Source organism: Bemisia tabaci, chromosome 3 (genome assembly GCF_918797505.1).
Source record: "Bemisia tabaci chromosome 3, PGI_BMITA_v3".
Taxonomy (NCBI): domain Eukaryota; kingdom Metazoa; phylum Arthropoda; class Insecta; order Hemiptera; family Aleyrodidae; genus Bemisia; species Bemisia tabaci.
This window is the reverse complement of record NC_092795.1, coordinates 63,881,869-63,909,780: the sequence shown is the minus strand read 5'-3', so window position 1 is coordinate 63,909,780 and position 27,912 is coordinate 63,881,869. Positions and strand designations below refer to the sequence as shown.

The window sequence follows — 27,912 nt, the reverse complement described above, 5'->3', positions numbered from 1 at the left end:
GTTTTTATCGCGTTGGGGTTGAAAGCGCTAGTCGGGGACCGCGATGACACCCGCTGCTAACAACACTCATCCGAAAGGTTGACTCGTTAAAGTTTAGTAGACAGGAATTGACGCGTATCAAGTTGAAACCGAGAAAGGGAGAATTGGGGTTTTATTTCTCCGCGGAACTCGATGAGAAACTTATGATTTGGACCAAATTTTTCACATTGAAACTATTTTTTACAGCTCACACACAAAAGCACCTATGTATGTAAGAAAACTGCAGGCACATATCCATGGTGAAACTCCCAAACCACGTATTTCGGTTTCCGGCGTCGCACAATTCCAGCCATACTTGAATATTGAATGGAGAACTACACAACGTCTCTTCATTAAAACCTCTTCGATTTTTCTTCTCCGTGCGAAAAAAAAAAATCGGTGGTAATTTTAAGGAATAATGTCGATTTGTTTTTCTTAGAGGAAATAAAGAGGGAGTGGAGATTTGATAACAGCACCACGAGCGAGATATGTGGTTTGGGAATTCCAACATCAATATGTTGTGTGGACAGTGAGCCAGAAATAATACAGTGTTAGCCACTTGTCGACGGTGTAAGTCCGCAATCACATAACTCGGAAAATGCAATTTTTCAGGAGAGGGGAAAAAACTCTCTAAGTACATTCCTTATCTTTGAAGGTAGAGGGGAAATAACTCTTAGAGACAGCAAGGATAAGATACTTTATAAGACTCCATCATCATTTTGAATAATATTCTCGTCTGTCAGGAGAAATGACCGATAAACCGAGTTATGTGTTAGAGGAACTAAGGTTCAACACTGAATTCCGAGATACGTGATTGGCGAATTACTGATGCAAACCTATTCTTTGCCGATGTTGACTGAGTGAAGACTGAATAAGACTCCGCTCACTTTAAAAGTAGCCTAAAGTTCCTTTTAACAAACTTTAATTGGTAGCGAATCTTTAGAATGACACCGAAAATAATTCGACGGCGTAAGTCGGCAATCACATAATTCGGTTTACGACGTCTAGTCGCAGACTTCCTGTCATACTTCATTTTTTAAACGAAAAACTATTCAACGGCAATTCTTTAAAACTGCCGTGCGTTTTCTTCTCTATGCGAAGAAAATCCTGTATAAACTGCAAATAATGATGTCAAATGCGCCGAGGTTCTCCTTTAAAAAAAATAACGTAGAGGTGGAGATTTTCAGACACCGTTAACCAGATAATTATGTGATTGCGGACTTGACTTACATCGTCGAGTTACGAATTAAAATGAAATGAAGATAAAAATAAGCGGACGATTACTCAGTTATCCGTCGGATTAGATGTTAGATGTTAAAAGAATAACAATGTTTTTGTTGTTTGAAGATTCCGTGACGTACTAACTTTTAATTTTCCCTCCTAAACTGTTCACGATTCTTCCCGGGAGAGTGCGCGTTGTGTAAAAATACGGCGCGACGGCACGAGTTATGTGTTGTTGGAATTAACGCTGAGTTATGTGTTTTGAGTTCTACGTTTTTAGGTGACTTTCAAATTTTTTTCGACTGAAATATTTTGATAGCAGGTAAAAGGCATCTACTACACTTCATTTCTGCAACTAACTCAAAACCGCCAAAAATCGAGTTATGTGATTGCCGACTTACATCGTCGTTATACTTTTTGACGTTGACCAACACCTAGTAGAAAGCACCGATTTTTTAAATACGTCCAATCTTTTTGGTACAAATAAAGACAAGACCCACCAATTTATAGCACTGGAAAAAAACACATTGGATCTAGAGTCCAGACTCTTAAAAACATCGACCAGAAAAAGTACTCTTCATTCAATCAGAATCTAGCTTAAATCAAGAACCAAGCCTCTTAATTTAAGCGGATTTCGTTTTGATTCAAGCAAAAATCCGATTGAATCAAGAGTATTTTTTCTTGTCAATGTTTTCAAGAGTCTGGACTCTAGATTCAATGTGTTTTGGCGCGTATACATAGTATACCACCTTTGCGATCGTTTCGACCCCCCACTCGATACAATAACCGAGTCCCTTAGTCCCTTACCGGAAAGTGACTACCGCGAACTTCTGAGATTTTCAAAGCGTGTAAAAAGTTTACTAATCCGCCAATAATTATGATTTAAAGGTGTTTCTCATTCTGGGGCTTTCTAGTTAATGTGCAATGAATACCAAGAGTCTACGTTTCTTGGTTGTTTTAAAAAAAACCTAAGAATGCGCCGCGCTGATTTAAAATATGCATATATGAGCAGAAGCAAGCGAACTGATTCGAGGATGGCTGAGCAAGTCGGCACTCTTTGAATGAGAATATCACTTTTTCGTTTTGTTTAAAACGTTGCTTTGACAGAGCTCTACACCCCTGTTATGCTTTTCAAAATTCGGTACCACTGCTCTGATCGCCACGGCCAGCCAGGGCAGCCGTAAGTGCAATCTATGATGAGCCGCGAGACTCATTAGATCATTTGCTAAACGTGCCTGATACAGGAATCCACTTAGCCCTCTCTTCCCCACGCTCCTGATCACTGCGTCGGCGTGTTCTCGACGAACAATAGCTAATGAGGGTCGCCTCGCCAGGCGCGGCCGTTTTGGGCGACAACATGTGAAAAAGATCCGCTTTGGGCGAAAATCAGTAGTACTATTGGGCGAGTACTTTGAGGCGATTGTTTGAGTATTCATATGACTTTTGGGCGAGTGCTAAAATGAGGTTCATAAAATTATTTAACACGACGTGGCAACATAGAACAAAGTTATACAGGAGAATACCTAAATAGCTTACCTCCATTGCGGCAAATTTAGACGATTGGCAGGGGAAGCATGGTAAAAAAAAACGATAAAAGAAGGGTTCATGGAAACTTTACTGAGAGTTATCACAGCCGAATCGTTAACCTTACCTAACCTAACCTAACCAAACCTGACCTAACCTAACTTAACCTAACCTAACCTAACCTAACCTAACTTAACCTAACCTAACCTAACTTAACCTAACCTAACCTAACCTAACCTAACCTAACCTAACCTAACCTAACCTAACCTATTTATATTGTAGATCCATACTGATAATGTAAGAGGCTGCAGCAAGCAGCGTGCACAAACTGAGGAAAATACAACGCGTTCGCCAAGACCCCGCATCCACGGTCCTTCTTATCAGTATCCGATACATGACCATCTGATACGCTCACCTGTAAACAAATCCCATGGTTGGGGGACTGTTGCCAAAAATTAAAAATTCATTATCATCTACCCTCGCCCAAAAGTCCTATGATTGACAAGGGCGACCAGCGAATTACCTCGCCCAAAAGTGCCACGATTTCGGCCTCGCCCAAAAGGGATGCGACCGGATCCTCAGCCCCTCGCCCAATTACTTACGCTTGATTAACCATTTCACCGTCACGCTAGGATTCATCCAATTTTCAAAAAAAATTGTTTCGCTTGTATTTAGCAATTTTTTCCTTGCTCTCCGTTAAAACACGAATAAAAAGAGACCTCATTCATAAAAATCGGCCGAATAGAAGAGAAGTTACAGTATTCGAAATCCGAAGAAATCAACGAAACCTCGATTTCTCCATACAAAAAATAAAATGAAGGGGAAAAAAGAAATATATAAATTACAATTAAATATAATTGACCTCAGATTTTTTCGGGATTGAAATTACTTACATACTATCGTTTCGTGAAACATAAATGCACCCAAAATGACTATATCATATTAACTTTTACATATGTGCACTCACAAAATTGATTCGTAAATTCAACGAGTGGGTACATCGACCTGGTATATCAAGTTTCTGCGATTATTTACGGCAAATCCGTAGATTTTCGGGATGTAGATTACTTACTTCCAATTCACGAATGAATAAAACATGGACATGGTTGAGCTTCCTGGCATGGAAAGACGTTTAAAATAACAAAATCAATACATATTTAATGCAATTGCATTTATATCGAGTCAATTTCTTTTCAATAATATAACGGGATTTATACTACCGATGATTTGGGTATTTTAGCCCCAAAATACCTTAAAATCGACTTTATCTTCTAAGAGTTCGACAAAATTTTTCCTTTCCTCATTTTAAATTATTCCGTAGCACTTTTCTTCAAGAATCTTATAAGATTTTGCTGAAGGCAGATCAAAAAACTTAAATTCGTTCGAATAGCTTTCTAGATTCACAATACACGGTCTCGTCAAGGTGCGTCGTTGACCTTGTGGTGTTGGATCGTGAATTCTCTTGTTGTGCTGCTTGCTTATTTTGAAATCTCTTTAAATGAAAACTAAAGGGGTTGATATGTCCGAGTTAATGACGCGCCTTATCAACACATTGTGTTGGGGTTCACTGTTTTTTTTTCCAGTGAGGGTAAAAAATGAGGTTGTCACTGAAACATACTAAAATGTCAATGAGGGTTCAAACCTGCAAAACGAAGTAAAAGAAGAGTTGAACATTTTGAATCCCAAAATTATGACGTGATTTGGGCTGCATTAAACAAAACGTAAGCACTATCTATGGCTTATTCCAGAAAGACCGTAAATGCAATTAATTTCCCAATCCAGAGAAGTACTTTCATGGGAGAGTCAGAAATAGTAGTTTCTGATTGCAGAATGAAGACCCTTTGTAAGCGGCCCTCTAGAGAGTATTTCATATTTTGTGGTAATGTACAATTGCAATGAAATTAGACTCATAGTGTAAATAAAATTGCTATTTTTTTTTAAAAAAATATTTGAGGTTTGCACCAACTCTACGCAGCTCATTGCATAGCTTTGGAATGAAGGAGCATAATACAGAGGGGGAGAGAGAGAGAGGGGGGGGAGAGAGAGAGGGGGAGAGGGGGGGAGTGAGGGAGGGGGAGAGAGAGAGAGAGAGATACTTCTAACGACGTCAGTAGACACTGACTGGTGCGAAAAAAGACCCCGGTGAAACGAAGCGGGTGCACCACCAGATGTTCCCATAAACCAAGATATCAAGCAGTCCTACTCCCGCCGCCGCGCGCCTCGGAGCGAAGATGTGGGGGGGGGGTGAAAGGAGTCAAAGAAATTCCACACGTTATCGAACAATGGAGAGGCTGTTGGCGAGCTATATGTAGACAAAGCGATGAAAAGCTAATTCACTTCTCTTGATCCTTCTTGCTCAAGCAAAATGACTCAACGTGCTTTAACATCTGCTCACTCCCCCATCCTCCCCTCCACTGCAGGCTCTTATCTCATCCCTCCCTCCGATCTGCGTTTCCCCTCACTCTTTTCAGACGTCTGAGGTCCTTTCCCGCAGCTCGTTTTTCTTCATTTTTTTTGGTTTCCCTTGAAACAGTTATAATTGCGACTGCGTTTTCACACAGATGACCAAAGTTGCCGGGTTTGCAATGGTTCACACGGTGTCCATAAATAAGTTGTGTCCCTGTTAAGTACTGAGAATGAACAGAGACTCTACATCAGAGACACGAATATCGTAAAAACCCTACTGAAAATCGATTCTTCGATTCACCTTATGATGACAGATGACTGAATAGTCGAACAATTGGTTCGAGCCGACATTCCTGAGTCATCAATGAGCAAATTGTGTGATCAACAAGTTGCTCATCAACCATCATTCGGTAAAAATTAGCGTCCACCTCCAAACCCTCCACGAACCTCTTAGCGACATTTATAAGCTTTTAATTTCTAGGACTCAACACTTCTTTACGGACATTTATAAGTGAGCAACTTACAGTCATCTTACCTACTAGGTAAAGTAATGAGTCAAACAAGTTTTCCAAACTCCGGTTTGTTTGCGAAACAAAATCCTCGATATATTGTTGACCATCCGCCTAGTAGGGAAGTCAACTGTTGAATGTTGGAGTCTAAAATGAAAAAGCTTCCACCATAGTCAATATTCCATTAGTGGAGGGTCTCGCTTTGGCAAGGATGCAAGCATGGATAATGCAGCCCCGACACATCGATTCCCGATACTTCAAATCAAATTCATTATAACTTGCAATTTCCTTTAGAATTTTTCCTGAGGGGGGACGGGGGTTAAAAAACAATTTCAAATCTATATCGGAAAAAGTCAATCTTCATTTATGGATATTTCTGAAAAACTGTTTCTGCAGAAAATTGTCATTAAAAAACCTACAATTTGACAACTTACGTTTGATGATCTTTCAGATGCGACGCTGACAACAAAAGGCGAGGAGAAACAGTTTAATTCTGGACAAACGGTACTGCGTTGGGTTGTAAGTTGAGGCGCGAGGAGATTAGGGCGGAAGTAAGTTGTTGCTTTGAGATTCAAACGTAGTTACGCCCTGAATTTAGTTTTTGCGCCCCGGAAGCGCTGTAATGATACCGCCTTGACTTTCAAAGTACGCCTCCGAAGTTCGTAAAGAAGGCTGTCCGATTTGGAGTGAGAAAACATCCCTCGTCATAAATTTGAAGTTGATGTGACGAGACTATGAGTTGATGAGAGTATTGACTCGTGCAGTTGTTCACGGCTAAAAATGATCTTGCTGATTTAACAATTTTGTAGCTATAAAAGTGTCTGGCATTTTTCATTGTAGATTTTACAATAAAAACAAGCAGTGAACTCCTACACAACGTGCTGATAAGACGCATCATTGACTCCGGGGGTATTTCGGCACGAGAGGAACGAATCTTTCATTGGATATCTGAAATTCCGACAAATTTCAAAATGACGCCGGAAAAATGGCGGGAAATCAGCTTTACGGCTGTTTACCGATGGATTTGCATGAAATTCCATATCGATTATTCAGTATTTCAAAACTTTAATGAGAGATTCCTTTTTATCGAGCCAAAACTCACCAGGATATCGAATTTCATTCAAATCCATCGGTAAACAGCCGTGAAACTGATTTTCCGCTATTTTTCCGCCGTCATTTTAAAATTTGTCGGAATTTTAGATATCCAATGAAAGATTCGTTCTTCTCGTGCCAAAGTACCCCCGGATACTAAGTTTCATGCAAATTTAACGATAAGCAGCCTAAATATCCACTTCCCGCTGTAGGCCGCCATTTTGACCGCAGCCATTTTGAAAAGGACTGACTTTTCTGGAAAACCGATGCTAGAATCGTTTTTCTCGAAAAACCCTAGGATTCCGAGTTTAACGCCAATGCGTCAATAAACAACGGAGATTTCAGATTTCCGCCATATGAACTTAGACCAGCCGCCATTTTGTCAAAACTCAACATTTTGACCTGCGGTTTGCGCCACAAAATTTTCTTTTTTTACTATCTTTCGAATGAGGTATCACAAAGGGGGGGTTGCCATTTGAAAAAAAGTCAGCCCCCGCCCCCCTTGGATGGGGCCGCCCCCAAAATTTTGGGGGGACCAAAAAGTTGCTACTTTAGACCGAAGAACATTGCCAAAGTTTCAAACTTCTATCTCAATTAAAAAAAAGTTACAGGGGTGGTCAGTGACGTTTGGATAACCCTGTATAAAGGGTATTATCCTGCTATCCAAACCTTATCTTCAGGTCAAAATTCTTACAAAGGAGCCCCTTGCAAGTGATGAAAGCTTCTGAAAGCTGTCACTAGAATTTACCAACCAAAATAGGTACTTCGGTAATTTCTGATACAGATGTTAACGATGGCCTAGTAAATGTGACTGTAGGAAGACCGAAGTCTATACTTTTTAATAATGATAATAGCCCAAATGTTTTACTTTAAAAAATTGATAATGAAAAAGTAGGTTCTGAAACAAGAAAACATCCTTGCTGCAAAAAGTAAACGCAAGCACTAAGGACTTAAATCCTATCGAAAAAAATACTGTTACCTTGCGGAATGAATATGACAGCAATTATATATTACAAAGATCCCAATTCCTAATAACTCCATGCACACGCGCTTCAAGAGAGGAGAAAAGGGAAAAGAAGAATGAGAGGAGGTTGGAGAGGAAGGAAAAGAGGGGTCAAAAAAGAGAAAAGAACATTTCATTTTGAATGTAAGAATATAAGTTTTTGTTTATGTTTGAATTATTTGCTTTAATTTAAACTGTCCCTATTCAGTTCTTTTGAAACGAGAAGTACATTAGGAAACCAAGAGGTGTATAATGTTTAACGGAAACATGCATAGGATACATGATGTAGGAGGTGAGAAATGAGTAAAAAAAAAAAAAAAGATAAATTTTATCCTGTAATTCATTTAAGTAATTAAAATGACACAACACTTGTAAAGAAAAACTTAACGGAAAGAATATAACTATTTTGAATGCTTTTTTTTGTTCGATGCAGAAAGGGAACTTCGTTCAGTGGCTTTAATCATTTCTTTCAACTAAAAAACTACTTTGAAATAAAAATTGCAACCGTCGGTACTTTTGTTGGGACGTACATTGTCATGGAAAAAACAATTGACCGACATCTGGCCAAACTTGTGACCGGGAAGAACATTCGAATTTTCAATCGCTTATGTCTCAAAAGAAGGTTCTTCAAGAAATGCCCTTCACGCACCCACCTCCGCGATTATTATGTGAATCTCCGTGTTTTGTTCGAGTTGGGTTCGGTTAGATCACGCAACAAAACTAACTTCGTAGTAAGGCATGAAGTACCACGCGGAATTGAGGGCGCGCCGCACAGACACGGAATTGCGTATCGTTTTGATTCACATCTTTCACTTAAATGTTTTTCTCCACTGTCGACTGATTGTGAGACCATATTTTTCCTTATGAGTGTTACATCATGAATCCTGACGAAAAGAACGCCTCTTTTTTAATGGTGTAATTCAAGCTTCATGTACGTCAATGAGCCTTGCTATAGCTTGAACTGTTGAGCGTTTTTTCCTAACGCCAAACTGATTGTTGTTTGACAATATTTTCCCCCCGATATAGGCTATAAGCTGTTTACACAAGACTTTTTCAAAGATTTTAAGCGATTCAACGCGTAAGCATGATCGCTTCTTCCGACCAATCCACTACACCATCGATCCATGGTTCACCCGTTTGATCCAAGCAAAAATATCGCGACCTCTCGAATACTTCAAATATGGTCCGTTTCTGTACAAATACTTCTGGACAATGGAGCTCTTCAAACGAGGAGTCTTATGAAATCCGAGCACATCCCAAGCTCATCTGATTTAACTGTCGTGTAATTATTAATAATTAAACGATTGTATTACCCGTTCAAACTTTTACACGTGGATTGATCGCCGGACTCGATTGTACTCAATGTTAAGGATTGTGATACGAACCGGAAAACTTCGGTTAAAATAATGCAGTTCCGTACGTAAAAAACTGAGTTATCTCTTTCTTCCGGGCCAAAAACCGCCCACTGAACTTATTGGTTTGTATTGCCGAGCCTTTATACTCTCCTTGATTTTGGCTACTGCACTGACTTAAAAATCTGCGGGGCAAGTTTACACTCTTCATTACTCAGATGCTCGTGTGAGGGGTCGATGCGGTTTCCCAGAACACAGTACTGTATTGCGGTGGTTTTGACCTGTTTTTAACAGAGGCAGTTGCAAAACTTGGAAGAGTTGGGTCGAGCTGAAATACGGGGAAACTAAAATAAGCTCTGAAGGAGCCCGTAAATCACTCAGTGAAAGTCTCCTCATTTGCTCCAAGATTATTTCTCGTAATCGTGTACAGTGAAGAAGTAACGAGTCACATTCAAATGCAGAGATGATAATAATGCGTATGTCACTCCTCCTGGATACGTTGCGCTTTTAAGCGTTCTTCCCCTGGATGCCGAATCTCCTACAAGTTTTTCACTTTCTTCTTGGGTGAAGTCGCATGATTTTTTATGCCTTCATTATTATTTTCTATTTAATTGTGACCCACCACAGGGCTCTAGAGCCTACTTCCGTGGAGGCGAAATAGTCATTACAGAAATTGTATTCGATTTTGGATGAAAATTATAAATTCAAGTTTTGAACGAAAAACACTCAACTACTCGGAAACAGGCCACCTCGTGGTAGTTCGAAGACCCCCCCCCCCCTCAGTCTTGTACTGGTGCTCATCAGAGCTCAAAAATTGTTTTTGAGTCCAACTGAAATTTTTGGAATTTTTTGGCTTTGTTTCCCCTGCGAAATGGTGTGGACCCAGTACCATTTCACCACCTTGTCACATACAGTTCGGGTCGTTTCTCAGTGTTTTTTCTCGCTACTCAGAAAAATAAGTTGCAAACGAGTTCGTTCCCTTTTATAGAGCGAAACAATTTAACATATCGACCATGAAATTCCCAGACCACTTATCTCGTTTACAGTGTTTAAACATACCCACTCCTCTTTTATTTTTTTGAAGGAGAGCACATCATTATGATTGCTTTAACTTTCTACAGAGTTTTCTACACACAGAGAGAAACAAATCACGAAAGTTTTCAAGAATCGACATTGAGCAGTTTCATTTAAAATGCCTGCCAGGAATTCTGAAGCGTCGCAAACCAAGATATGACGGTGAAACTACCAAACCACGTATCTCGTTTGCGGTGTTTATAAATCTACGCTCACATTTTATTTTTTTGAAGTAGACCAAATCAATATCATTCCTTGAAATTTTCACAGAATTTTCTCTGCACGAAGAGGAAAAATCATAGAAATTCTCAAGATTGGACGTTCAGTAGTTTTTCATTTAAAAAATAAAGTATGACAGGAAGTCTGCGACGTCGCAAACCGAGATACGTGGTTTGGTAGTTTCACCGTCGATATGTGGTCCGATAATTTTACCGTCGATATCTTAATTCAAGGATGTTTATACACTACATGTTGTATAGGAACAACTGTTAATGAGTTTTCCTCAAATCCCATTATTTAAATTTTAAACTTCTAATTTTTATACCTATCTTTGGTTTTACTTATTGCTTTTCGATGTTTTTGTATCTTAAGATGTTCATGAACGAGTTTTGGTGCTCTAATAGCGATAACTCAGATTCCGGTTTTCACGGATGAAGGTCCTCCTTTCCGCAACACACTTTTAAAATGTATTGATAAAGGCTTTTGGAGATAAACACTTCAAACGTTCCTTCGGTGGAGAGGAAGATTCGTATTTGAACTGAACCGTATTTTTCTCCCATATCTTGTGTTGTCTTTTTGACTACTCGGAATTCGTGATAACGGTAGTTAAAATATGGAGGAAAAACTTTCCTCGGATCAATGGGAGGGTTGAATAAGTATTTCTCGAGGTAAAATTATCATTGAAGCAAATAGAATTTTTTTTCATCCAAAGTATTTGATTGTCGTAATAAGATTTTCGAATGTCTGTATAAGAGGAGAAAATATTCATGGGACATTCCTGTCGATCTAAATGAAAAATTATCTCCCGTATGCATAAGAATATCAAAACAATTACACCTCCATGGAAATGTCCTTAGTTCAAGTCGTCATGCAAAAAATTGCAAATTTTCAGGAGACATGTCAACCCAGGCAGTCTTGCTGTAAACCCTATTATCCTATAAAATGTGCAGTTACCGTGACGAATGAACATGCTCTGAAAAGGCAGAGAAAAAGGAGCACGTGCTTGAAGCGTTTTCGATGCGTATTTTACAGTCTCGAAACCGATGCTATTAGAACGTCAACTCCGTAGTTATACTTTTCTGGAACAGGAGCTTGGCAAGATAAAAAAAAAAAAAAAAAAAAAAAAAAAAAAAAAAAAAAAAAAAAAAAAAATAGTAGGTAACAGTTAACGTTCCAGGTACAGAACATCTTTTTTGTTGAATTTCATGGTGATTTATACCTCGAGCTTTTCTGCGCTTCACTTCTAGAGATTTTCTTACGTAATTCGTATCGGACGACGGAAAAGTTCTTTTTCTATTAATTTAAAAGAAAAAAGACTCAACCTTTTGTGATTTTACGTCCGTAGTCCTACATTGGAACAGTTTTAGTCGTTCCGATCTCTTTTCTTTAAAACTGAAAAATAATGATATTGATTCATTAAATATAACTATCGTGGGAAACTAATCCTCGAAAAAACAAAAATTTTGCTTCTTTATCAGAACGTTCCTGAGATTTATCAGCCATAAATTAGATCGTATCCTTATAGACCAAAAATTTCCTCCCCAGAATTAATGCAAGATGGATTAATGCATGATGCAGATGGTGATGATAATAAATAAAACCTGCCTCACTTTAAACATCCTATCCTCTTCTGTTCAAATTGGTTCCAAGATCAGCTACTCTTTCAGTTTGAAGTGGGTGCAAACAATTATTTTGCTCACAATCATCTTTAGAACAGGGAGATAATATAAATGTCTGATTCAGAGGAATGATGAGCTTTAAATACCTGTTTGGCAGAAAATAGATTCAATTTTAAAATTGTGATTTGAAAGGACACTTACCTGAAACAAATAATACATATCTTGGATAAGAAATCAGTTGATACACAAAAAAGTTTACAAAAAATGAATGTTGAGCGAGTAAATACAGGCAAAGGTTACGAAGAAAATAAAGATTAGATCAAGGTGACATTGCTTTCAAAGGTGCCCTGATTACAAATGTTTTATTATTATTATTTTTTTTTTTAATTCTGAGCTATCTGGATTTTTCGAATTGGTAGAATTTAAGGAGATTCGACGGTTGCCATTTTTGGTGTCAGAGCGACTTGCGATGATTCGATACTGATATCAAAATTGCACTCAAATGCGATATTTTTCCTCTAAAAAACACTGCCTTCATTACGTTGAATTTCTTTGTCAAATTTGGTACATGAATTCTTTAGTCTTATGAAAACAGAAGTGTGATCCCGAAATTCGAAAATAATGACAAGTAGCTGAGATTATGGAACAAATTGATGCGATACATCGCAAGTCGCTCTGACACAAAAAATGGCAACCGTCGAATCACCTTGTAGTCGGTCAGAAAACCAGGTAAAAGAGGAAACAAGAAGAGATAAGAGCAATATTTTTGAAGTTGCTTTACCTACATTACCCATTTTCCCCTTGTTCTAATACATGTGTAATGCAATTAAATTTTGCACGAATCTACCGAGCGAGGTGTTAAAAAATAAAATACATGTTTATACATATAGAAGAGAATAGGAAGTGCTAAAATACATGTCAAAGGTTGCCACTGGCAAATATAGAATAGATGGCTGAAAAGGTATCGCCTGCAAGCATTTTTGTACACGGCTACTTGAATGACAACGGTCAATGTTGATATCAGAAAATTCAAAATTTATTGTCAAAGACACTGTCTATCTCTGAGCAGAGAACCAACTTATAAACCCCTTTTAAATTCCCAAGGCACTTCTCTTTTTCCCATCTACAGATTTTACTGGAAATGCATTCTAAAAAATGTGGTTTCCTCTCATTAAAAAAGGTCAGAATATATGAGGATACTTTAAAACTTGCAGGTTAAATCATTATTTCTGCATCATCTTTCACCGTATATTTCTGCAGTGTAACAGAATGCTCTGAGAATTAATGATAATGCTATTTAGTTTTCAAAATATAAAAAAAAAAATTCGAAATGGAAATAATCAAACTGGAAAACATGACCTATTCTTTTAATGGCCTCATTAGCGACGACAAACAACCTCACCACTCAGCAGTTAGCACAGTTCGCTTTTTGAACTGACACGAGAAACGTACGAGACTTCAATGAACGATGACATCTTTTCCAGACGCGACTTCTTTCGTTGGCAGACACTTGATATTCGGCGTTACCGTCTTTAACTTAATGAGGTGCGAGGAAAAAACAAATAACCGCACCGCGAGTACCAGAAAACTGCATCGTTACGTCGTATTTGTCTTGGATTACGTTCCTATTTATAGTGTAATAGTTGAGTGCTCCGACAAGTATTCGACGAGAAAAAACTTTTTACCAAGCACGTGTGACTTTAGCTGTTAGTATTTAAACGTAACTATTGAAGAAAAAAAAATATCCACGCTTGTGAATGTCCATTCAAGCATCGTCTCTAATCGTTAAAAGAGCATACGTAAATTTTAACGTTGTAGACTTTCTACTTGCAAACTGAATTTTTACTAGAAAAAATTTGGACGTTGCAATAAAAAATTACACTGAACTTTTTGACTTCGAGCAAAATCAGCACAACTTTTGACTAAATTTTGCGTTCATAAATTCAATTGAGAAATTTAACTGTTTTTGGCAATTTTGAAAATCTTGGGACGGATTTATGCACCATTATCTAGGAGATACCATAATGGGCCATGGCCACAAAGCATGGCCAAAGAAATACTAAATCCGAGATATACAGGATTAAAGGGAACAAATCTACTTTTGAGTGACATTAAAACTATAACATTATGCGGAACGATGCTTTTCCTGCCGTATTGAAAAGGAATGAAAAATTGACCAAAAACAATCAAATTTGGAAATTAGAGACAAGGATCGGTTTCCGAAAAGTTCCCTCGGGGGGAGTGGGGAGGAGGCCCTCATCCTCTTTTTCAAAATATAACCCTTATCTTGGAAAGAACATTAAAACGTAAGAATTGTTTGCGCAAACCACAGATCAATGTATTCATTTTTGACCGAGTTATAATTAATGAAAGGTCAAGTTAGCCTTCTTTTCAAGAGATCATAACTGCGGTTCAAATAACCGTGGAAAAGAAAGTAAAGTGGAAAAATTTACCGAATTTGAGGAACATTAAAGTGAAAATCGCAGAAGCATTTCAGACTCATATTTTCAAGGGGAATTTCGGACCCCAAATATGTCAGTTCAATATTCATACGATTTTCCCGCGAAGTTAGGCAATTATTTTGCCTAATTTTGTCCAACATTATCTCAGTGAGTTCAATATTTGTTAAACGTTACCTTTTCAAGTCCCAACTTTCAGACAATAAGGTTCAAAAATCGATTTTTAAACGGTCAACTTTCACCAGAAATTTCGATTTTTGAACTTTGCAAATCTCCAAAGTGAATTTTTGAGACCTTCTCGGGTGCTACACCTCCCTTGTACTTTCAATTGTGTCGCATATTTTCTTTCCTCACTTACATTCTCGTTTAAAAATATTTTTTCTAGAAAGCATACAATTTTCAATCAGTAGGCTTATTCTTTAGAACGAGGGCGCATACAACAGTCCCTGTTATCGTGTGGAAATCGTTAGGAAATGTAATCAGAATGTTCCGTTTTTGCAAGCATACTCTCGAAGACTTGTTCTTACCAACAAATCAGATTTCGTACAAAAATATTAGATAGAACTAGAGTTACACACTTTTGAACTTACAAATGCGATTTCCTTGAAACTAGTTTCTCAGGTATACGCCCTCGTTCCATGAAACTCCTCTATTAATATTCAGCCTCAAAAGATTTTTAGAGTTGGCAAATAGATTTTAGCACTCAAATTAGTGGCAGCACTGTCTTCCCCTGTGAATTGGACATTAAAATACAAAGTTAAATGATAAATCTCCTGCACCTGTGCAAAATCCTCGAGCTCAAGCAAGCCGGAAACCAAAGCCATAAGTGACCTCAATGGACATTCGTACGTTAAAACTTTCTATTTACGTAGGCAAAGCGGTAGAACTTGACGGGCTATACTGTCATGCTCAGAAAGTACACCGCATGAGAATTTGGGCATTGCCAAATTTACAACGGCAAATATAGAATTTATTGGGAAAATTTGAGAAGACTCTCCGTCGAATTTTTTGTAGAAATTTAGTCACATTTTAATCTTAAATGCATGAGAAATTTGAAAAAAAATATTCCTAAGTTTACTTCAAAATAGGTATTTTGCCGGAGGAACCTTGGCAACTTCGAATGTTCATACGGTGGTTCTCCTTAGTATGGCAGTTATAGGCATCACTTAACTTTCCGCGGACCCATCACTCGCCGGATAGACTCTGCGTTCGCGTCCTCTCTCATGTTTGTTTTAATCACGTTGACAAGGTGTGCCACCAAGGTATTGCCAGATCGGTCGAAACATTGACTTGTTTGTATCAATAAGATGGAGTAGAAGAGGCGTGTTCGATTTGGCAACGCCGGGCGTGAAAGTGTTATGTGGTCTGAACTGAAATTTAATTAAGTTAACGACTCCTGAAATCCCTCGGCATTTGATTTCATTAAGGAATTCTTCCTCTTTCACGGTAGGCGTGTATGGGACCCCTTTCCAGTGATGACCTCTCTCGGCTGTCGAAATAATATTTTGATGGTTTTGCTTGGATAGATGTGCATTTGACTATTGGAAATTAAACAGTTGTCTCTATTTTTCATAGGGAATTTATATCATAAGGAACAGGTTTGGAGCTCTTTCACCCAAACCTTTTCCCCCAAAAGTCAAAAGATCCAAAGCCAGTTTCCCCATTGCCCCTTCATCCAAATTCACCGAGAAAATTTTTCCGAAAGAATTTTCACCCAGCATTTTCACACGTTACGTAGAGTCAATATGAGAAATTATTTGATTTTACAGGGTACCCAAAAGTCCCTTCCACCCCTTCTAAAATTTTATCTAATTCATATTTTGAAACGAAACTATGGGGATGCTCATAGATCAATGTTGGCTACTTTTGGGCCCTCCGCAATTTTTACCCTCCCCCCCCCCCCCCACACGAGGAGAGACACGGTATGCCCCGTGCTTTTTTTAGCAACCCCCCCCCCTTTTGTGATACATCAATCGAAAGAAAATAAGAAAATAAACTTTTTGGCGCGAACCGCAAGTTGAAATTTTGATTTTTGACAAAATGGCGGCCGGTCAAAGTTTAAAATAACGGAAATTTGACTTCCCCGTTTTTAAGGGAGATTGGGACGAAACCTGGTAATCGGAGGTTTTTTGGGACAACGAAAACGATTCTGGCAATTATTTTCCGGAAAATGCTTTCCTTTTCAAAATGACGACCTAGAGCAGTAAGGGAATAATTAGGCTGCTTATCAGTGGATTTGCATGAAACAAGGTAACCGGGGGTATTTTAGCACGAGAAAAACGAATCTTTCGTTTGATTTTTGAGATTCTAAATGACTTCAAAATAGCTCCGGAAAAATGGCGGAACCTTGGTATTACGGATGCTTACGGTTGGATTCGCATGAAACTCTGGGTCCTGTTGTTTTCTGGTTGGACAAAAATGAAATTTTCTCGCATTACATTTTTTAAATGTTAAATACTTTCAAAATGGCGGCCCAGTTTCGTGTGAATCCAACCGTCAGCGTCCGCAATACTAAGGTTCCGCCATTTTTCCGGTGCCATTTTGAAGTTATTCAGGATTTCAAAAATCCAATGAAAGATTCGTTTTTCTCGTGCCAAAACACCCCGGATTACCAAGTTTCACGCAAATCCACCGATAAGCAGTCTAATGGAGAATTTGCACCTATTTTTTTTAATTCATTTTATGAAAGTAGGGGATGAATTGACCTTCCAGGAATTTTTTCCGATTTTTTTGAGATCGGGAACATTTTTTAATTTGAAAATGAAATTTGGGATCCAGTTCGAATTTGAATTTCGCGCTCACGCCGGTACTTCGTGACGTCAACTCGCGGCTGTCCGCCGTCGGCCTGCTGGAGCCCCATTGCTTACTGTGTAAACTTTCGTCGTCCCGACTTCGTTTTTCGTGCTGTTCAGAAGTGTTTTTTATTGGTTTTTGCGATGAAACCCATCTACAAGACCTGTTTTGTGCCCAAATGCAAGAACACATCGGTCAGTGCTCCCGAAAAGTTATTTTTTTCCGTGCCGAAAGGACCCGATCGGCACTCGTGGTGCGCGATGGCCAGGAGAGATAAAATCTCATTGGTATCAGCTGTTCAATGTTGTGAAGATCATTTCGAGGTTAGTTCTCAACTTTAAACTTGCTGCAGAGGTTTGTAAGCATTATCAGTCATTCTTTACTTCTTTCCGTTATGTCTCGTTTTCGGAAAAGTGCCCTGTAACCTGCTAGAAGCTGTGCTTTCTTCCTCTTCCTCATGTAAACCAACAAAGCATTCCCTGCTCCAGAGTTATCACAAAGAAGATATAATGTAGTCAGTGCTCTTATTCTCCCCAGGTACTTTCAGTAAGGAAGGATACGATCATGTCATTTTAAGTTCCTCTCCAAATATTGTTTCCTGCCTGAGTCCTATGACTTTACGGTCCCGACTAAGGGCAAGTTTCCAAGCGGCCCACAGTGAGTTTTGTTGGGGAACTCTGTTTCATACATTTGTTCGTCCTGTATGGGCATCAGAATGATTGCTTATTACTCACACTACCAGCTTGGTTCCCATTTCCTCGAGGTAAAGCCCAGCGGTTTCCTGATAGGCTCCTAGATTTACTGGATGTTTCGGAATATCCTCCGGAAGTATGGTAAGAAATTAAGCGGATAACATCTGCAGGTTTTGGGAGATGTTCTCAGTTTCATGAACAAGCAATGAGCTATGCTTAAAGGACCATTCTATTAGAAAATTGCCCACTCTTTTTGTATGAGGACTTTAAAGATCTAGGGAACTGAGTCTGAAAGCCGTGTAACAGCTCCTAGAGCTTGGCACCCTAAGTGTCGAATCTACAACTCTCTTCTTAATAATTTTTCTTAAGTACACATCTCCGCCATATTACTTTTAATTTTCCATTAACACCCAACCTCATATTCGTTTTCAGCCGTCGGAAGATGTAGAGGAATGGACTCGTTACTGCTTCCTCAAAGAACGAGGCCTGCCTACTTTCAACTTACGTATTAAGAAGGGCGTGCTTCCACATATTTTCAACTGTCAGCCTGATCGCAAAAGAGCTCACTCAACACCTTTACGCTCAGTTGTAGAAAAAAGGATCGCAGCGGAAACCAAGCGAATTGCTTTACAGCCTGTGTCAGATCGCAATAACAACAACAACAAGGTAAAGTTAATATAAAAGCCACACATTCATAACAATCACTATTCACTTCTCTGAAATGAAATCACTCTGCCAAATCATGAACCTCACTTTCTGCTTCCATATATCTATTCTTGTAAAGGGGGCGGTGCTGTTCATATCCGTCTATCAGTGTCACGCAACCAGAAACTTATTGTGATTGCTTGATTTTGCATTTTCTGAACTTTCCTTTACTTTTATTTTTCATTTTTATCTATTTATTTCAAAGACACATCTATATTTTACCACAATGTCAGCTCAGCCCCCCACCATGAGCACAGTTTGGTGTTCGGACAACCAAACAACTCATTTACTGTAGAACTGGAAGCTTAACTATTGGGAAAGTTTCATTTTTCTGATATTTGCCGGCGGCATGGATAAAAGTTGGCTTTCTTACTTCTTGTGAACACTTTCTTCCTAGGACCAAGAAGAATATGATAGGAGGGATAGTATATTGTGGAAGATTTTATGTAGTTGTCTGTTCATCATTTATTGTCCTTTCTGATTTCTTTCCTTTGATGTCATTACAGGAAAATCACAACCCTCTCATCACTTATCGCCCCCGGCTCAGTGTCTATGACAGTAACTTCTTCATGAGCTGGGCTCATGATTCTGTCTGTTCGCATTATGAATCGGACATCGATGCAATCACTCTGGATACTGAAATCTCTAGTTTCGTGGACGGTGCAGCAAATGAGAACACCAACATTGCAAGAGGTCACAGCTTCAGCGCTAGTTCTCATTCAACTGCTGAGAATTCCACCCCAACAACTTCAGAAGTTACATGTCCGGTAAGTCACTACTCCAAAGACGAAATCAAGTAAAGTGAATTTGGGGGGGGGGGGGGGAGTTCACATATCTGCAAACTGTCTTGGCCGAAATTTTAGCCTCCTTCCTATTACTATACCTATCTACCCTACAAAAAATGCTTGCAACCTGAACAAATTTAATGAACTGTAATTTTTAGAATATATATTTCTTTTTTCCTGTTTTCCCCTTCTTCTTAAATTTTGTTATTTGATTAGGAATAAAAAAAAAAAAATAAAAAAAAAATAAATAAATAAATAAAATAATCAGCGAACATTGTACCAATGTGTGAGGGTAGCAGCACCTAATTTATGAGTTTGGGTTGGTAGCCGAGTGCTAGAAATAATGCAAAAAATGGATTAGGAATAATGGAGTAAACTTTAACAAAGTTTGAAGTAAACTGTAATCCCTGGCCTTTCACTTTCTGATGTATATTGAATGCATTGTGTTGGTTTTGTTTCAGACTTGTAAGCAGAGAGAATCTGCAGGCACACGTGACATTGCTACCTCACCCCTGCATTTTGAATGCACCCGTGACACAGCAACATCACCTGTTGATTTTGCAGGAGCAATTGACGAAGAGGAAATTTTATCTTCCTGCTCAGAAGTAGAAACTAGTTATGTTTCTGAAGCTGCCTCAGATAGTACGTACAACCCCGAAGAAAGTGTTAATCAATGCACTGAGGAGGAAGACAGTGCAGAGGAAGACAGTGCAGAGGAAGACAACGTCATGGAAGATTTTACAACGGAATACACGAAGGATTTATTTTTAAAATTAGCTACTTTCAGAATGGAGCGTAATCCAAAGCAGTACCTGGGTTTACACCCTGAGAATTTAGAGCTTTTGACACATATAGAACAAATAGCAAACATTAGTAAAATCGAGTCTTACATTGTTCTCCGCAAAATTCGAACTGATGAATCATTTTTTTTTATCGCAGATGACCTAGGTTTCAGCATTAGTAAAGTTTCTCGAATATTTGCTAAACATTTACCCACTCTTTCTGCATACTTTCAGATTTTTGTGTATTGGCCTGAGAAACGAAATATATTGATGACTCTTCCAATTTCTTTTAGAGCTAACTATAAAGATGTAGTTTCTATCATTGATTGCTTTGAAATAGAGTTAGAAAAGCCTTCAAATGCTCTTAATCAGTCTCAAGCTTGGTCCGAATACAAGAAAGGTAACACGGCAAAATATCTCCTCTCTTGCACTCCCAATGGTTTCATAAATTTTGTATCTCAAGGGTTTGGTGGTCGAGCCTCTGATGTTACAATTTTGAAAGAGAGTGATTATCTAAAGATATTGCCCCCTAACTCAGTTGTCATGGCCGACCGTGGGTTTAAGGAAGTTGAAAGTGTGTTGGCTCTGCACAATTGTCGTTTGGTAAGGCCTCCAAGCGTTTCAGAGGGTGTTCCAATGACACAGAAGGAAGCTTTGCTCACGAAAATAATTGCTAGTTTACGCATACATGTTGAGCGTGTTATCAAGCAAGTTCGAGAGACAGCCTTTGTAGATGCGCATGCTCGTTTTAACCACAATTTCACCAGCCAACTTGATAATGTTGTTAATTTAGTCTGTGCTCTATCAAACCTTCAAAAACCTTTGGTAAAGTAGCTCTTCGACAGTTAACCACTCCTCATGAAAATAATTCGCCCCGTTAATATGTGGAAGGGTAGGACCTTTCCATCCTGGCGAGCAACCTCATTATGTCACACCTGGTGTGGAACTGTAATTATCATACATTATTTGTCCAAAATCTTTCCTTGAAAGAGTACTCTAAATTTGACTTATTATACATTATTCCTGTGGAATCTATACGTAAATACATTTTTATTCTTTTTACATTGTCTTCCTATATTATTTCTGTTCCATATTAAAATGCAAGTAAGATTTTGAAAGAAAAAAAGTATGTGAACCATCCCACTTTCCGTAACAGAATACTTTAGCCCCCAAATCAACTTATCTTCACCTGTGCAGCTATTTTTCTCTCTATTTTCTGTTATTTTGAAGAAAAAAAGTCATCACTTCACTTGTTTAATGCAATAGTTGCAGGTCACTATTTTTATTAAAAAAAAAAAAAAAAAAAAAAAAAAAATAGAAGGAGAAATAAAAAAAAAGAATAAAAAAAACCTACTTTTTACACAAAGAAAACAGATTTTATTAATTTACCATTTCAGGTGCTTAAAAAAAAATCAACTTTCACTTGCCTGTTCGAGTTTCTTTGCTGAGTCCACTTAGCATCTTATTAGAGAAAAAAATTTTTAACAGTAATTCTGAAACTTTGTATTCTGGCATGAAATTCTGGGAGTTCTGTTCAAGTTTAAGTGACAGGTTCAATCCTTTAAAATAAAGGTTAAGCTTCTTGAATAGATTTTTATGCACTCTCTTTAGAATGAATGTAGACTGATCAGGTCAGGTTTGCTTAAAAAAGGTTTTGCCCATTTTCCCCCTTTTGCTTTCCTTTATTTTTCCTCATTTTTTTAAATCTGATCATGAGTGCACAAGTATAGCTATGCGTTATTGTCAGATTCGTTTTAATAAATTTCAGTAAATATTTCTAATTTCTGCTCTAAAAAAAGTGGCTACTTCGAAAATGATGCAACTGTGCAACTTTAAATGATACAAATTAGGGTTCTGCGAGTTTTGTTCATCTTAAGAAAGTAGTCAATCACCAAGCTCTCCCATAAGTACTCATTGCCTCAAATAGTGATTTTATTTCTACATTCTCATGACAGAAATGTGCCACTCTCTTTGAAAAATAACAGACCTGCATCAATTTGTAAGTCACTGACAAACTTGAGAAGGTTAAGTAATGTCTGAGAGCTCACTCAGTGATGCAAGTACTACACAGATTCAAATAATTTTAAAGATTCCTTTTCTTTTTGGCGGGGTGAGTAGAATATGGATTGAGTTTAACTGAAATGCAGCAAGCCGCATCAAATTTGAACCTAAGAAAATAGATTTAAAGTTTCATTCATCAGTAAGACTCAATCCTGAGGACCAAGTTCAACAACTTTTTTCATTTTCCAAATATACTTCAGCAACTATCAATATTTGAAAGGAGAACATTTACGAATGCTTGTTATTGCATACCTCTTCCAACTAATCATTTTTCAAAGGAGACTCGGTATTTTCCGGGAAACTACGTCTATTTTTAAATCCTCTCACTTTTTTTGCCTAAGGCCCAAAAAGTAGTGCATGGAGGAAATGGTGAGGGTAGAGACGGGTGGAATAGATTTTGAGGGTCAAATAAAAGAGTTCAGATGATTTGAAGGTAACTGCTGCTTATAATTTAATATTAAGAGCACCTTACACGATTATTATGCTACAATCACATTCAATGAAACTGTACAACGAAAATGGTAAGAAAAAACATTATGAATTATTATACTACCTACATTTATAACAGGAGATCAATTTTAACATGACTATATCAGAGAGGCACCAAACACTCTGAAATACTGACAAGTATTTATGAATGAGACTATAAGAATGATTAGATCTGCTTGTACAAAAGCAGTTCACTGATGTTGGGCTGAAATCCAATCACATTCACAGCTTAAACATCAAGTAATTGAATCTTAAATCGAAGAAAAAAACGTATTGTATCACAGTGATGAAACTCAGAAAAAACCCATTATCAGGCATCAGTGTAGTTAGGCACAAGATTCCCAAAAACCAACAAGTTTATAAGAATTGTTAAGGCGGAAATGAGAAGGCTGAGCATTCAAGGGACTTAATGAGGTCATGTAAAGAAGAGAATTGAGAACATGAGTAAGTAATATTCCACGACCCAACGAAGTAACATACATAAAAATTTCCAACGAGTAAGTAACCAAAATAAAGGATAAGAAAAGCGTAATAATAATTTCCTAAACATGAACATGGTGAGAGACTTTAATGTGTACAACGGCTGAGATCATAGGAAAACGCCAGAGGTAGATACTTTACAACTTTGGATAAACATATTTACGCCAAAATTCTGTGGCAGCAGTAATCAATTCCATAATAGTAGCTCTATCAAACTTTACTTCAATTATTTTTACAAACCCATTATTTTCGAAATCTGGGTCAGCGACACAAAACAGGCCTTTTTGCTTGTCACATAAAAGCATTTGAAGCAAAATTTGGGCTTTGTACTTAGGTGCTGGTTCCGTAAAATCGTTGTTAAAATAAGATGGGTAGGTTTCCCCGGAAGCTGGACACTTAACTTCCACAACATGCTCTCCAAGAATACCATCAGGCGAAGCACCAAACATTGGGTACGCGCTGTTTAAAACTAATCCAGTCTTTTGCATAGGAACTTTTGTTTTCCGTATTTTCCTAACTTCACTTAAAACTAAAGGCTCTAACCTCCGCCCCCGGGCCATTGCTTTTGTATCTTTGAACTTTTTGGCTCCTAGTATAGTGGCAACTAGGGAACCGTCCTCAGTGTGGCACCTTGCTGCTTCATGTAGCTTAGATGCAGTTACTCGCCCGTATCGAAACTCAAACCACAAATCAGACAAGGCCTGGTTTTTTGTTTCCTCAGCTACCTTTAAGCATTCCTCTACAGTCATTAGAGAGGCACAAAAGTCTGTAAAACTGTCAACGGTATGAGGGTCTGGAGTATCATAAACATAGGATGTATGCATACGGTGAATTGATAAGGTGACCTTAGGATTTGTCACTTGCGCGTAAACTTGGAACCCTGACTTTTGGAAGGTCTTGTTGCTGAGATTTCGAAACTGGGCCAAATGTTCTGGCAGCACCGATGCAGTGTGGCGCTTCTTGCCCATTGCAGCAATCAACTTGAATTTGTCCGTGGAGCCAACCTTCGCAAGGGGCGATCGGAGCCAGTAGCAATCAACAGAAGTGACAGACGGTGTTTCACTTCTCCGATTCACCCAGGCCACAAATGCGAAAACATGCTTGCAAATAACTGTGAACAAAATGAACAGGTGAATTACATTGCTGTTATTAGGAAAATACAATCAGAAACACAAATACAAATCAAAAATCACATTGGTACAAGGGTTATGAAGGTGGCACATGTTCGTCATTTCAGAATATGATGACTTGGGAGGCAGCTGGATATGTGATGGATCTAGGGTGCGGAAAAATAAGTTAACCGCAGGAATCATCTGCAGTTCCAAGGGTTTTATTGCCTTCATATATAAAAACTAGACCCGCACCTAAGCTGTAGGTATTTCAATTCTTATTATTTCAGAAAGTTTCGGCATCCTAGTTCCTTATAGGGTTTGAACTGTCTTAATTATTTGCCGCATTCATGAATGCTGTGTAAGAGCAAATAAATCTTCTTTCTTTCTATGGCAACGTCTAATGAGCGATTTAACTTAGAAATCACCATGCGATGCTGCAGGATATTACGAAAGTCTAAAACTGACGCCACTTAATCCGCTCTTAGGAACGATGGTAGCTCTTCCAAAACCCAAATTTCAACCGAAGATGCTGGAAAAAGAAGAGATGACTGTAATGAAATTTTCTCAAAAAACCAATAATTCACCTGAGCTAGCTGCACATCCGGAACAAGCTGCTTTCGTTATCTTCATTAGCCCTTCGTCAAGTTCCATCGTCACGGGGTAGCCCTTGTTACGTACTCTATGCTCTGGGGTGACTTCTCCTTTGAGGCACACTTTAAGTCCCTCTCTTTTTACTTGCACATAGCAAACCGCATGATCACCGTAGCTTGCCCGACTTGACCTAAAATGGAAAAAACAGAAGCGTTACAAACATGTACATTAGGAACAGCAACAGACTGTTCAGATAGTACAGGACTCAGAGTAAACAAGAAATCTCCATCATCACGGGATATCACTTGCTTAGCATGGAGCAAAGCGTGGGATGCACTGCGCACTTGGACCTCTAATCATCATGGTTCAGCATTGCCGAAAGGTACAAAAGGGGAAAATCAATAGGATGCACCAGAGAAATATTTCTATATACTGTCTGTCAGGAGTACCTTAGCTGTGATTGCATAAATTGAGATTTAAAAGGTTCGTATAGTCTGACAGAATAAGTAAGTTGTTGTTTACATTTTGAAATGTCAACCTGTCACCTGAACTGAAAGTTCACGAGAGGCTCTTGTAGGGCCACTTGATCAGTCCAACAGCACCATGAATGATAAGCAAGCACAGGTTTGAATGTACGATAGCACTTTCATGACTCATCATGGTTCATGACAAATTAATGCATATCGCTCGCCCATAATCTGAACCCAATTGCGTAAAAGAAATCAGGTTACCATTACCAAACATAATCCGGCAGTAATGTAATTGAATACACATTTTCTATCTGCAAGGGTCTACTAAATTTCTGATTCCTTGCAAATCTCCAGGTAGAAAGTGGGATTATCATAATACAAACAGATGTAAGCATGTGCATATTCAAGATGTTCAGGTACAGGCTAGGTGAGCAGAGTTCACATTGAAAAGGGTTAGATATAAGACATTTAAAAGTGGAAACTAAGTAGGAGCATTGACTGTAAGTAAGATACTTAAACATTTGCACACAGCGTTTCCTTCATGATGCATTTAAATATGAGAGCTAGGCCACTTTTACACATTCACTCAACCCTGGGCTTGAATTGAAGGGGGCTTGCGATTAGCATTATCATCTGTTAACTCTACAGATGATCAGGATCACCTACTAACTGAACATATGATCCAGCAAACCATAAGTACAAGTAGAAGTACTAACCTTATCTCCTTCACATGCTGGACCTCGGGCTCCAGCCTGACCGATGAATTGAAGAAGTCGACGACCATCCTAAGAGTTAATTTGGGCAAATTGCGACTGTCTGCTTTTACGTATCCATCGGAAACAATTTTCGGCGCCATTCTCGCGATTAAATTAGCAATTCACATTTGATTCACACAATAATTGAACATTTCACGATAGAAAGCCGCACGCACAATGTTTACCTTACGGCCGATCGCCATGTTGGATTCGGATAGCCGCTAGATGACGTCATCAGCCAATCAGAGACCCGGAAACTTTCACGAGCTTTTTCCGCGCTGAAAAAGCACTGACGAACTTTTTTGACCACACCATCGTTTTTCTCGCGAAATTTTCATCCGGAAAAACATTACTTCGAAGGAATCCCCACTGCATGCAAATTCTCCATTATTCCCTTACCGCTGTAGGTCGCCATTTTGACCGTCGTCATTTTGAAAAGGAAAGAATTTTCCGAAAAACTATTGCCAAAATCGTTTTTGTCGTCTCGAAAAACCCTGGTCTCTAAAAATTCGATTACTTTAATCTCCATCTTCGAAATTCATGGATTGCAAATAAATTTACAATTATCCACATAATAAGAAAACACTGACCATTGAATGCTTCTCTCCCTACTAAGAGAAAAAACTGTCAGATTATAGGAGCTGTAGCATGGTGTTTCACATCGTCCACAATATTCCGTTCATGTAACCGTTCTTTTATACGTCAATTTCATGAAACCTGAGACTTTATATTCGGCATTGGAATCCGTAGGTAAATGGCGACGCATCGGTCTCGGCCACGATAACCGTTCCGCTCGCTGCGCTGGACAACCCTCTATTATGCAGTGATGAGAGGCCCGCAACTCGTTCACTGTCAGGGTAGAAACAATGGGCATCCTTCATCCCTCCTTTAATAGCTCCAGTACCTGGACCGAAGTTTTAATGCCGTTGAAATATATCTTGATAATTTAGTTCCAGCGCTTAATTATGATAAAAACACAATAAGATTCCGTCAAATTATCTTAATTTTGAACCGATATACAGCACTTACGTATGACCGCAATTTGCCGCGAAATGATGTAAGTCGGCTTAAATTAAAGTTATTTTGACAGAATTTTATTCTGTTTTTATCACAATTTTGCGATGGAACTAAATTTTCACACTAAAACATTATTCAGCACGGTAAGCGTATACCGCGCTTCAAAATCTGGTTGCAAAAATCCGCGGCTGATACGTGATGCATCATCCATTGTATTCTCGGTTATTTTTAAAGCCTCTCCGTGGCGGGAACGTAGCTGCGTATTTTCTTATCGTTATAATGGAACGTGAAGACCGTTTAGAGTGCTGGTAACAATTTTTTAATTAATGCCGAGAACAAAGAAATCTATTAAGACCCTTTATGCCCTGCTAAAGCTCTCTAATATTTACGTAGCTACCAATTTGCTTAGAGCAGATCGCTGTTTGAAATTTCCTTATCGGTTACACGTGCAAGCTGCGAGGCTATGTAACAGGGTTCCCGATTGGCTGTCATTTCGGCAGGCAGTGAAGGAGGCCAAGATACACCCGCAAGTTACCAAGTGCCCAGTGACCTACCAATCATTGCTATGACGTTACGAGACCCTAATCGTTGACTTCTCCGTATTCTTCTCCTCCTTCACGGCGACACGTCATTCCTGCACCCCGTATCTCGGCTTCTATGCCATAGATTTTCGTATAACTTTTC

General features: G+C 38.6%; 3 protein-coding genes across 3 annotated transcripts in view; 1 reads left to right on the top strand and 2 right to left on the bottom strand.

Annotated features, from left to right (window-relative positions):
• The window catches only part of Ccn (cellular communication network factor protein Ccn), a 470,858-nt gene that overhangs the window by 115,794 nt on the left and 327,152 nt on the right, over window positions 1-27,912 (bottom strand). The gene's annotated exons all lie outside the window — the stretch shown is intronic.
• LOC140224343 (uncharacterized) lies at window positions 17,193-21,288 on the top strand. Its single transcript, XM_072299010.1, has 4 exons — window positions 17,193-17,612; window positions 18,414-18,647; window positions 19,193-19,453; window positions 19,933-21,288. Exons 1-4 carry the CDS (start codon window positions 17,433-17,435, stop codon window positions 21,085-21,087), a joined length of 1,830 nt encoding a protein of 609 aa, XP_072155111.1. The 5' UTR covers window positions 17,193-17,432; the 3' UTR covers window positions 21,088-21,288.
• Window positions 22,595-26,597, bottom strand: LOC109038608 (uncharacterized). Its single transcript, XM_019053715.2, has 3 exons — window positions 26,173-26,597; window positions 24,980-25,176; window positions 22,595-24,394 (listed from the first exon to the last, which is right to left on the bottom strand). Exons 1-3 carry the CDS (start codon window positions 26,310-26,312, stop codon window positions 23,421-23,423), a joined length of 1,311 nt encoding a protein of 436 aa, XP_018909260.2. The 5' UTR covers window positions 26,313-26,597; the 3' UTR covers window positions 22,595-23,420.

Coding starts and splice junctions, on each gene's coding strand:
- LOC109038608 (XM_019053715.2), bottom strand. CDS start 26,312: ATGGCGCCGAAAATTGTTTCCGATGGATACGTAAAAGCAGACAGTCGC. Junction 25,177..26,172: donor CAGCATGTGAAGGAGATAAG/GTTAGTACTTCT, acceptor TTTCCATTTTAG/GTCAAGTCGGGCAAGCTACG. Junction 24,395..24,979: donor CGGATGTGCAGCTAGCTCAG/GTGAATTATTGG, acceptor TTTTGTTCACAG/TTATTTGCAAGCATGTTTTC.
- LOC140224343 (XM_072299010.1), top strand. CDS start 17,433: ATGAAACCCATCTACAAGACCTGTTTTGTGCCCAAATGCAAGAACACA. Junction 17,613..18,413: donor GTTGTGAAGATCATTTCGAG/GTTAGTTCTCAA, acceptor ATTCGTTTTCAG/CCGTCGGAAGATGTAGAGGA. Junction 18,648..19,192: donor GCAATAACAACAACAACAAG/GTAAAGTTAATA, acceptor ATGTCATTACAG/GAAAATCACAACCCTCTCAT.